General features: G+C 40.5%; 1 protein-coding gene across 13 annotated transcripts in view; it reads right to left on the reverse strand.

Moving 5' to 3' along the window:
* The window catches only part of MAST4 (microtubule associated serine/threonine kinase family member 4), a 310042-nt gene that overhangs the window by 150282 nt on the left and 147140 nt on the right, over positions 1 to 12620 (reverse strand). For 2 of the 13 annotated variants that reach the window (XM_080677584.1, XM_080677592.1), the window contains exon 1: positions 2638 to 3028. The exons of 10 other annotated variants lie outside the window; for them this stretch is intronic. In XM_080677584.1, coding sequence (XP_080533710.1) covers positions 2638 to 2729 — 92 coding nt within the window. In that variant the 5' untranslated portion in view covers positions 2730 to 3028. Of the gene's footprint in view, positions 1 to 2637; positions 3029 to 12620 lie in introns of those variants that run through there. One more of the 13 variants, XM_080677588.1, reaches the window with a different exon arrangement.

Here is a 12620-nt window from a genome sequence, read left to right on the forward strand (position 1 = left end):
TTTAAGGAAAAAGTCTGAACCCATTCAATCTCTCTCTCTTTTCTAAGGTAAGTGGTACACACACATCCTGTCCCTAGAAGCTCTAAGATGCTCATTCAGAGGCTCAAAGCCAGATTACACTCTTTGATAGACACAAGACGCTGATATTAAAGAAAAGGTTAAGATGAAGTCCTCTAAATCAGAATGTTAATCAGAACAAGTCCCTGGGATAAAATATGCAAAATGATGAAAGTCAGTGCATGTGCAGACAAGAAGCTAGGCTTGGGCAGGAGAGATATTCCAAAGAATAACGCACATCCACTGAGGGCAAGGGCAAGGGCAAGGGCAAGGGCAAGGGCAAGGGCAAGGGCCAGGCATCCTCCCCCGATACTGGCATGCCCTCAGGGAAGCTGGAGAAGGAGAAGACACCTTGGGCATGGAAAGTCCTTTGGAAAGGGCAGCTTTAGGGAATCTGATCAGCCACATAAGGAGCAGGGTTCATGTGGGCCTTGTAGACCAGACAGGATTTAGAGCAGGGAGGTCACAGAAGGGGAGAGTCACACTGTAAGCGTATGCTCCATGTCCTTAGGGAAGGTCACCGAGCAGGAATGGATCACTGTATTGTAAGGGAATGCAACAGCTACACACATTGCCCTGGGGAAGAGGACAGCTGCCTGCATCTTTCTGAATCTACATAATAAATATAAAGCAATGCTGGCCTTTGGAGACCAACAATAAGTAGACATAGGTACAGACGATCTTCAGGACACATAGTTCCAGACTGTAAATCTTAGAAAACCCCGGTAACAAACAGGCTGTGACAACCACTACAGTGGGAAGGTAGAGAAGAAAATCCCCTTCCCCCTCCAATGAAGAAAGGGGAGTGGAGACAGCCTGCTCCTCCCCCCCCCCCAACCCCTACTCTCCCACCCCTACCTACTCTCCCGTTTTGCTGGAAAGAACCCAGGTGACTTTAAAACCTAGGCTCCCAGCCAGCGTGAGCTGTCTGAATTGGAGTGTTCTGGGCTGGAGAGATATTTCCCTAAAGCTGTGATAAGACCAGCCTGAGAATTCCTCATGCATTTGACTGTCAATAAGACTATCAACAGGTAGGTAGAAGGAAGAAAGGCTCCAACTGCTTTTCAGGTTTACAAACACAGGCGGGATGCCAGTGCAGACTTATCTCTGCGAGAACTGGCTGCGGAGAGAGGAGAGCCTGCCTCACAGCCAGGACTACACCACTTACACATAGTAAGGGCTCCTGGCAAAGGGAAAGGTAAGAAGTTACAAGGTTTACTGTTTTGAGGAGTAGTGGCCTTGTTCATGTACAGCGTGATTCTCTTCAACTGGTTCGTTGTTTTGGGGGGGTCGGTGCATGGATGACACAGCTTGAACAAAAATGACCAATACCAAGAGTGTCTCTGAACATAAATATAATGAGAAAAACATAGTCACCCTATTTAAAAGGCACAACTTTAGAATCGAACATGGTTTAGTGGTACCAACACTGTTCAAGCTGCATTAGAAGGTAAGTTTGACCTAAGAATCTCTCTCTCTTACACGCACACAGACGCACGCTTGTGTTTGGCTTGATCAATATATATGTGTAGGTACAAATAGTATATGTGAGTATTCCAGATGCTTCTGAAATGTACGAAATACCATGGGGAAATTTAAAAATAAAGCAAACAACTAAGTTCTCCGAAGTATTAACTATCTGCATTTATGCTACAAAAAGTCACAGGTATAACCAAACAGAATGAACTGTTTTTTGGTGTGTTCTCTCAGCACTGCAGAACAAAGATTATGAAGCTCCAAATCGGATAGCCTGCATCCTGTTGACCCGACTGCACCATTGCTCTCATGCATGTTCACGTGTACGCGCAAGGCAAGTTCTGAAGAAAAACAATGAGACTGTATTTACACCCAACTCAGAGGGTGTGCTCCCCAAAAACCACAATAATGCCCCTTTCTGAGCTAGACACGAACGGGGAGAGAGGAGAAACGGCTCCTTTAAAATCACGTTCCCTCAATCCAAGTGTCAGCAACCAACTCTAACCTGCCTTTCACTTACGGCATGAGCTTCATCTTGCTTTTTATTAAGTCTTTTTCCCTCCCACCTATTCTATCAACTATATGTTACCAAATGAAAAGGCCAGCCCCATATTAGAAACAAACGCCAGCAAAGCAGTAAAAAACAAAAACATAAACCCAAATGGCAAAGTTATACAGACTTGTCTCTTTAAGCAGACAATTCAAAACAGGATAACCTGAACTATCTCTGTATAGTACATGTGCATCTTATAAAGGTCAAATATTTAATAGAAGGGACATCTGAAAGGCTCTCCAAAGAGAAGCAGAAGCCCTGATGTCTGGGTAGATGAAATCTATAAACATGATCAGATCAAAGAGACAGACTCAAAGTCTCTTCTCCCCTTCCCTTTTTCTCTCCCCACCACTCACAATTCAACCTCATGCCATCCACATTTTCAAAGAACCCCGAGAAGCGCATTCATCAGGATCCCCCCCGCCCCCGAAATCCATGAGGAGGAGAGAATACCTGAAACAGTGCCCCCCTGGGCAGGGCATTAAGTTTTCAAACTGTCACCCAATAAACAACGCATTCCCTCTCCTGGCAAAGGATCCCCGCGTTTTTACCTTTGTGTTCGCCGCAGCCTGTTCCCACTCCTCAAATGAGGCAAAGTAAAGTTTGAGAGCACAGTCCAAAAATTGGGGTCCGACATATCCATGCCTTTCTTGAATTCGCTGCGGGTTCAAGGCTATAGGATCAAAACGGGGAGGGGAAGATGAAGCTCCCAGTGGTCTATCTACTCACTCCCTGCAGAGGAGCGTGCTGCGACCTGGGATCTCGGGAGCACGTCGGAGACGCCAGAGAAGTGCCGTCCCAGTCTTTCATGAACACACAGCCATTGCTCCGGGGCTCAGGAAACTTATTTCCTCTCGGGTCTGCCCTCTCCTGGGCAGCCGTGGCCAGCTGTACACAGTAAGTACAGGAGTTGGGCCCTGCGTTCTGCTCAAAATGCTGTCTGTGTGCGATTCGGTCCAAGGTACTTTGTCATCTCTTTGGCAGATACCATTTGCAGCGCCCGCGGGGGGGGGCGGGGGAGGTCGGGGAAGACGACTATTTTAAGTCTGGTTCCGGGAGGCTGTTGCTTATCAGGAAACCATTCAACATCCGAACATGCCCAGTGTTGAGTTTCCTTTTGGTATCTACATACAAGGAAAAGAATTCCCATGGAAAAAGCTCCTCTTTTGCTCCCCCTCCCCCCCAAGGAAACTTACAAGCACTTTTACAAAATTGGCCTCCTGGCCCACTTGAGCGGGACACCTTTGTGTGGCCTCCCAGCCTGGCGCTGAGAGGGGGTGGGCTGCGGGGACCCCTCCCCACCCGCGGACACCCGAGGGGGAGCAGAGTGGGGCCTCATGGGAAAGGGAGCAGCGGCGACCTGGGTGGAAGCCCAGACCAGGGAGCCAGGACACCCAAGCATCTCCGCCTCTGCTGCGCGCCCCCCCCCCCCCCAAGCCCCAAATGGATCATCCCCCCAAAATAAATAAATAAATCCAGCTGCTCCAGGAGCGGTGAAGTGTGGGCTCACACACCTGAAGGCTAATCTGTGATTCACTGCAGAATGGGTCACCATGAAAATACTCCAAGGAAGTCAGTCATGACCTGCTGAGACGCTGTTTGTTGGGCAGGAAAACCACGCCAATGGGCTTCCACCCTCACCTCAGTAAACTACATTTATGAGTTACACGCAGTTGAATTACCACAGTGCACACCTGTTTGGCTTCAGACTGCAAGGACTTACCAAGAAAATGGCCAACCACCATGATTAAAGACACTGTCTGCATTTATTTACCAAATGCTAGGATTATTTCCCTTCCAAGTGCATTAGAGCTTGAATGGAAGGAATGAAGGGGAGGTTGAAGAGATGTCACAGTTATTCATTTTGAAGAAGGGCGTGGTATTCAAATAACTCCCCAAACTGACAAACCTTTGTACAAAAGTCTATAAAGGAAAAAAAAAGGAATTTAAATTAGCTGTCTTAAATCTGGTGTAATATGGCAAGAGATGCTACTCTTTTTAATTAAGCAAAAATAGCTTGTAAAAATGGTTTAGTTTATCCAGTAAATACTGGGAACAAACTTGCTAACAGAAATAGGGGGGTTACAAGAAGGGGTGGGGCAGCTGACAAGGAAGACAGGGTTACACAAAGGACAGGAGTCCACTTGGGGATCCTCTGTATCCAATTCTTGTAACCCACAGAAGTATTTCCACCCCAAGGACTCTAAGGATTTCTGATGACAATTCTTGTACAGGTCTTTCTTATGCATTATCTCCTCAAATGCTTACAGAGACTCCTCAGATCCTTGAAACCCACAAAGGTAGACAAATAAGGCAATATTTTCTCAATTTCACAAGTGACAAAATACACTTCACCAGATACTTATGGGCTTGGTCCAGTATTTTTGCCCCATACTAAGCCATTTATTCTTAGGAAAATGTAAGTATTTAAAAAGGCTGACAATCTCTGCCCATTTTCCCCATTCTTATGGGGTCCATGATAGGACCAACCTCTATGAGATTGACCTACATAACTGAGATGACATACATAAGCCCCTTCCAGCAGTGTCTGAAACACATTTCATATAAACGTTGGCAATACTAGTATGCAGAAGCTAAAAGAATACTATGCTGAGAGATGTAAGACTGGAACAGAGGGCTCCCTCCCTGCCCCCCAACACCCTCTACTTTTATGTGCTGGTCACACTGAATTAAATTGACTGTTTACTGCTGTCTTCCCTATTAGTCTGTTAGTTTCTCAAGGGTAAAATCATGTTTTATTGATCTTTGTATTTCCAAAATCTGACAGTTCCTGAGCTATAAAAGCATTTAATGAATGCTTTTTGAATGGAGATGCCTCAGATACTCAGGTATCTATTCTTTCTCTCAGGATGTCCTGAAATTATCAGTATTAGCAGGTCAGCTGATTTTCTCAAACAATCCTAAATTCTTAAGAACCCCATGAGGATATTTTTAAATTCTAAAGACTTTCTCTTATTGACTCACTTTTACCTACATTCTGTAACTGAAAACAGATGTTCTAACATTCCTCAGAAATGTCACATAGCTCTAAGAAATGTCATAACCAAATCCAATCCAAGGGAAATTCTTTGAATTCCCCCCATCCCTATCCCCAAAGGGAAGCCCAGGGAATCATTTTTGTGCTCACTTTTAGGTATCTGAGTTTAAGAGGAATAATTACATATCAGAAGCTTCCCAAAAAAGAACAATCAAGAAGGAGAAAGGGGACTTGTATGTGTACTATATGAATTATGGGTTGAAGGAACTCTGTGCTGAAGTGAAGAAGAGAAAATTTAGAGAACAAGTGAGAGAGGTCCCTAAATAGTGAAATAACTACTATGTGGAAGAACCTTTGGATCCAAAGGTGAAAACGGCTGAAACAAGGGTGTCTGAGCAGAGGTAACTTGAAGGAGATTAGGTGGGTGGGACTCAATTCTGGATGGTTTCAAGACCTGATAATTCTGTACCTCTGAACTCTAGTACTCTCTATGGTCCTTCTAGAAAAGCCCATGCATTTGGGCAGCACCTAAAATGGATAAATCAATGACAGAAAATATTTATTTTTTCTCTTGATTGAATGATGCATATCCTAACCTGTGGTCAGAAGATGTCATTACTATCTCCATTCTGTATATTTTGGGGAACCCATCATGCAGATTCTCAAAGGATGGGTAAGGAAGGACATGAGTATTTTTAGCTAGGTAACTTTATATGTTTTTTACACTTAGAGGGCTTGGGAGAATTTGGGTTGTATCCAAAATGATAAACTAAATATAGGTAAAGTAATGAGGATCCAGAAATGAACTAGTTAATACAGTGAAAGTGGCTGATATATTCCCACACTCATTTAAGATTAAGAGTAGGTGTGACTTGTCTTTTAACCTGTTTGACTTGCTTGGGGAACCTATGATTCAGAAGGTAATACAGTCGGTAAACATAAGAATTAAAACTGTCAGAACTACTGACATTTTCCTACAGATAAAATAATTATATTGGCAGAAACTAGAGTATAGTTTAGTTGCAATTGTGGTAAAACTCTGGCTATAGAACTAAGAGGGAATTGAGATTATTGGAAATGCTTAAGAGAATAGTTGGTCTAGGTCAATATACAGATATTTAGCAAGATTTTCTACTTATTGCACAACAACTAAGCTTACACAGCAATGGGCAAGCTTTGTGATCCTGGACGCTCATTCATTTAATCAGAATGTTATTATCTGACATTGCTTTTATGAGAAAGGTAAATAAGATTGAAAAACAAGCTTGCATGCTACTGAAATACTAGCTTAGGACTCAAAGAGTATTTCAGAAATGGGCAAGTTCTTCATTATGTACCCCCGTCCTACATATGAAAAAATCCAGATCCTTTCCACTGACTTCAACATTCTCTATTTATCACCCTCTGCCCCACTCAGTAGGGTTGCCCCCCATCCTACACAAAACAGTGTTAAATATCCCTGGAGCCTCGCCTTGAACTTAGACACCATGGGAGACTAAGTTTACTACTATAAGTGTGAGGCCTGAGAAGCTGTCAGCTCCCCTCTGGCCACAAGGCCATGTCCAATGAGAAGACGTTAAGGAAAGTGAGGGTTATATTGAGTTTCCAAACATATTCTACCTGATCTTGGCCTCATCTAGGGATTCTGCTAGAAATTAATGTTGATTTCCATATACCACCATCTTCAGAGCACCTACAAGTGACTGCATCCCTAAGGCTGTCCACACCGACAGGTCTACTTTGGTCACCTTCCAAATGCTGTCTTGAGAGGTTAAGGGTAGGAGGGCAAATACAAAATTGCCCATCTTGAATGAACAATCCTTGTAATCACTGTACATCTTGAGAAATAAGGTTTCAAGACTGGGCTAGAAATGTGAAGAAAGTTGTATAAATGGAGGCAGGTTGAAAGAAAGCTCTTCTAGTGTTATTATTAAACAATTTCTTTCTCTCACATTACTAAAATATAAAGGAAGATAAAAAGTTAAATAAAATTAACTTGTGAGATAGATCTGAATATTAAAAAACAAGAGATGAATAATTAAGGTTGTATCATCCTTGGAATATTAAAACTACTTTTTAAGTAATATCACAAGGTAGAGAGATTAAGATTTCTAGAGTGAATAGATTTAAAAAAATGAAACAAAGTAAAATAGATTTTTATTGCCCTGCTAATGAGGCTCAGTGGTTGAGCATTGACCTATGAATCAGGAAGGAAATCACAGTTTGATTCCCAGTCAGGGCACACACTTGGGTTGCAGCTCGATCCCCAGTAGGGGATGTGCAAGAGGCAGCCAATCATTGTTTCTATCTCTCTCTCCCTCTTCCTTCCTCTTTAAAATCAATACAAATATTTTTTAAAAAATTGATTTATATTTTTAAATCAGTTAAACACAGATGGGTTGAACAGAGAACTACATAATCTCCAAGAGCAGGTTGAAGGATAAGGTCCAAGACAGGAAAGGACAAGCCAAAGACTGGCCAAAATGGGGAGAGAATGTAACATTTTCCTCATGTATTCCCTGGATCCCGGGAGAATCAGAAGCTCAGAAAATGTAGCAAATAACCAATAACTTTACAAAATCTAAGAGGAGAGAACAGACAGATATGGGAAATGAAGTAATTTTCTCCCAAATGACTGACTCCTTGGCTTGTGTGATAGAGAAGAGCACAGAGCATGTGTGAAGGTGGCCCAGCATGTAGGACCAGGGAGGGTTTCATAATCACTGCTTCTAAGCATATCACCCCAGCACTCTATCCTCTGACTTTCAAGTAGGGGAAGGCCTTGGGAGAAGCCCCAGAGCTTAGTTTGACAGAATCCCACTCCCTGAAAGAGGAAATGGACAGAAAAGGTCTATCATCCTTACAGGGCTGGAGGGGTCATCCTGTAGGAAGGTGACACTGACAGCCAGCCAGAGAGGAATATCTCTTTCCATCTAAACCTGCCTTCTGAAAGGCCCATCCATTGACCACACTGAGCCCTGGCTTCCAATAGAGCTAAGCTATCCAATCATGGAGCCGAGATCAAGGCTTGGAGATCAGCACCCTCATCTGACAAATGGAGGGCTAACTGCTCTCTTGCTTTATGACCAAACTTGTTGCCATTTATTCTAGGCAGCCTTCCTGGGAGCCTCCTGATCCCCACTGGGTTAGGTATTCCTCCACTGGGCTCTGCTTGTTTGCAGATTAGTCCTCCTTGCAATGAGAGGCCCTTGAGGGCAGGGGCTGGATCTCCTTCATCTTTAAACCCTCAATACAAGCATTAGAAGGAATGTTAGGGCAAGGGAGAAAGGCTTTGCACAGGGTTAGAAAGATACCTGATAGCAATGTTAGGTCTAGAATCCTGATATTTTGAAGACACATGTTGAATATGTCTTCACTATATTTTTCTGTCTATTCCTCTTTGAGTTTCATGAGTCTGTTCCATTATCTATCTATGCTGCACCCGTTAGGCAGGTCTGTTATCTCAAATTTCAAAATCTCAGAAAATATAGATCACGTATATATAGCTGTATGTATACATGAATATGTATAAACTGGTTTGTAAGAAATACCAAATTTTTTTTGGCTGTAACAGTGACCCTCCGATATTAATAACTGCCTAAGATCTCAGTCTGGAGTGAACTTCAAGGACATGGTATTTCTTGTTCTAGAAGCTTAGGTCTAAGATAAATCATTTGTCATCCAGCTCCTGAGCATGAATTAACAAGACAATTATAAGAAGTGCCAATTTGTTTCAAGTGGGTCAGTGTAAGTGATATTAAGCCCTGTAGTAAGTACACTAAGACCTATCTGTAATACAGGATTAAGGTTAATTCATCAGTTCTTCTTTTTTGGGATATTTTTTCAGGTCATACATCTTAAGTTATGGGAAATTATCCCATTAAAATAAGAAGGAGAATTTCCATGAATGTACCATACAGGGAACATATGCAGATAGAGGTAGAAAGCATGTGCTTCCATAGCAATCAGAATTTTATTCCATGGTTAAAGTTTACTCAAATTATTACACAAATTGAGGACAATATGTCAGTGAAGACACAATATTTTAGCCAAGGAGTTCTCAAGCAAGCTTTAGTATCTCTATTAAGTTATGCCATTTTTATACCAACACAAAATTTAAGAAAAATATTAATTCATAGGAGAATTTTAAATATGGTAGGCATGAAAAGTGCTTAGTCTAACTATCATAGAAATGCAATTAAAGCATAAAACAGATATTATTACCCATTTAACTGGCAAAGATTAAAAAAAGACAATACTCAGTGCTAGCAAGAGTGCAAGGAGATAAGCTCTCTCTACCACTTTTCTGGAAAGCAACCTGGAGAATGAGAACACACATACCCAGATATATAACTCTAAATGTGTTGTGTGCATATATACATATACATCTAATACACACATGTATATATGTAGTATATACAGGTTGACATCCTAAGAGTCACACAAATATAATCAAGTATGTGCACAAAAATTTATGCATATGGAAATTAATCTCACAATTCCTTATAATAGCAAAATACTGGGGGAGGGGGGGAAATCCAAAGGTATAAAACAAGGACAATTGTTAATAAATAGCCAACAAATGAAATGATAAAACCAACAAAAGACCATTATGGTAGATAGAATAATATATTCTAAAGCTATCCAGCTTCTAAACCCTGGAACTTATGAATATGGTATCTTATATGTAAAAAGTAATTTTGCAGACATGATTAAATTAAGGATCTGGAGACCAGGAGGTTATCCTAGAAAACCTGGGTGGGCCCTAGATGTAATCATGGGTCTTAATACGAGGAAGCAGAAGAACAGTGGACAAGGGAAGAAGGCAATGTGACACTGAAGCAACATGCTGTCTGTGCTGCTGGCTTTGAAGATGGAGGAAGGGGCCCTGAGCCAAGGAATACAGCATGCAGCTCTGGAAGCTGAGAAACGCAAGAAAACCTCCATCCTAGGGTTGCTAAGGAGCTTAAGCCTGCTGAGACCTTGATGTTAGCCCAGGACAACTGATTGCACACTTCTGATCTCTAGAACTCTCAGAGAACAAAATATATGTTATTTTAAACAACTTCGTTTGTCATAATTTATTACAATAGTAATTTGTTACAGTGGCCATAGGAAATAAAGACAATGTTTTTAAAAATTATCTAATAAATGATGAATGCTTCTGAAATATGTTTAAAAAACAGAAAAAAGTGGAGCACTTCCATGATAATAAATTGTTTATAATATATGTGAGTTTAAAAGTTGAAACTAAAAGTATTTTTAGTGAACATCTATGAGTGTGGGATTATGGTTGATTTTATTCCTCTTTATACTTTTTATATTTTTTTATGACTCTATATTATTTTTAATTAAGATTGAAAACCTTAATTTCCAGAAGCCACACATCTGACTCTTTGTTTCATGACCTGAAAGTTCAAGTTCCTGATGATTTTTGAATACTTTTCAAGAGTTTATAAACTTATGAATACACAGTTTTACTCAGGCATTTTCATAAAATTTGATGGATAGTTTTTGACAAATAAAATAAAATGCATATATGCAAGCTATCCAAACCTTAGAAATAAATACTAAAAATGCTTTCAAAGTAATCTTTCCAACTCCCGGGAATTTTAAAATATAAAAATGAAAAAATATGTTTTCTACACATAAATCTTTACCTGTTTATGGCAACTAGGGAAATAGGTGTTTTTAAAGCTTACTGGGTTATAAATCTGTATGGTGGCTTGTTTTAGGTTGAATATATATGTTATTATTTATAGATTGGTCTGGCTGTACATTTTACCCAAGGAGTTTTGAATTTCAGACCTGCTTCACTCCATTGTACTGTACTTCTTTCTTCTTTCATTGCTCAGAAAAATCATGTACTTTTGAAAAGATCACTTTTCACATCAGCCAAATATGTATAAAGTAAAAAATGATGTGCTTAATTTCAAAACATTATATTAGCTATAATTTGGGATTACCTCTCCCCTCTCTACAATATACACAACCTTGTTATTTTCCATGAGGCTAGATAATTCAGACGTTACTGTCTTTGTTTAGCTATACTGTTAGGACTGAAAAGCAAAGACCAAGTTTCTGGCATCGACCAGAGAAATATTTCTTGAAGCAATGTATTGTCATACATGTCACAGATGACAACCATATTAAAGTTCATAGTTACCAGAAACTTAAAGAAAAAAGTTATTCCAGTCATTAGGAGTTATAATACTAGCCAATCATGCCATCCAATATAGTGGCAGATGGGTGATGGATTAATATCTATTGTGAAGAACTGTCTCTATAGGTGGCTCTTAGGAAATGAACTACATACAGAGTTACAAAGAATGCTGAAACACCAAGGATAAAGAAAAACAAGGCCAGATGACATTTACACAGCAGGCATAGAAAACTAAAGAGAGTAGAGCAATCCTTACTTAGAAGTGGCAGAAAAATACAGTAAACTATCGATTTTGCACACCTTGATTTAACAGACTTCGGATTTAACAGACAAAATGTTGGGTCCCTATGTCATATGTGAAAATTAATAACCCTGTTAATTTTTAAATGCTTTTACCCAAGATTTGCTTATAGTACTAAATTAACAGGGGTTTTTGTTGTTGTTATTAATTCACTATTTTTAACTAATTTTAGCAAATAGATCGCATGTTGGAAAAAACACTGTAGCAATTTCGCTGACATAAATAAATATTACATATCTACAACTATAGCCTACATATTTATATCCAAGAGTCACCGCGAGTAAACAATGTTTGGGGAATGATTAGCAGGTGATCACACCACATCTCCAGCCGTAATTGGTTCTGCTGTCTCAAGGCGTGACTCTCTCCAGCAGTTTTAACACATGTGGTCAATGTTCCACGTGCGCTAAGCCACACCCAGCGTGTGCATTTGTTTACTTGTGGTGACTTGTGAATGCACGCATTTACTAGACCTACTCAGTAGAAATTTAAAATTATGGTAATACACATAGAAAACTTTTCCATGAAATTATACTTTTCATACATACTTGATTTTAATTACACAAGCTAACTAATTTGTCAATTTTTTAACATACTCATTTGGAAAACCTACTTTATTATATAACAGATTTCCTGCTCTAACGGACACCCCCCTCGCCCAAATTAGACTATTATACCAAGGTTTTATTGTACACCAGTTTGGAAAATTAGATAAGAGAAAAAAAGTGAACTGGGGGAGTTTTTGCTGTATATAAGATGATAAAAGAACAAGTGGCCACACCCCGGCCACGCCTCCCTGACCTCTTGCCTGGATTGGCACCACACCCTTATGGCTCGCACCCAAACTGTTCTCCCACAGCTGCCCAGCTCCACTGTGTGCGGGCTGTGCAATCTCTTCACTCTCCCAGGAAACCCAGCTCATGGCACCCACTGTGCCAGCAATATTTCTTCAAGTATGGTGTCTTCCCTACCATCATTAAACTATCTGGAGTGCTTGTTAGAAATACAGACTAGGCGAGGCTTCTCCACACTGCTGATCCAGCTTTCCTGGGAGTGAAGCCCAAGAATCTGC

The sequence above is a fragment of the Plecotus auritus genome (assembly GCF_963455305.1).
Source record: "Plecotus auritus genome assembly, chromosome: 7".
Lineage (NCBI taxonomy): Eukaryota > Metazoa > Chordata > Mammalia > Chiroptera > Vespertilionidae > Plecotus > Plecotus auritus.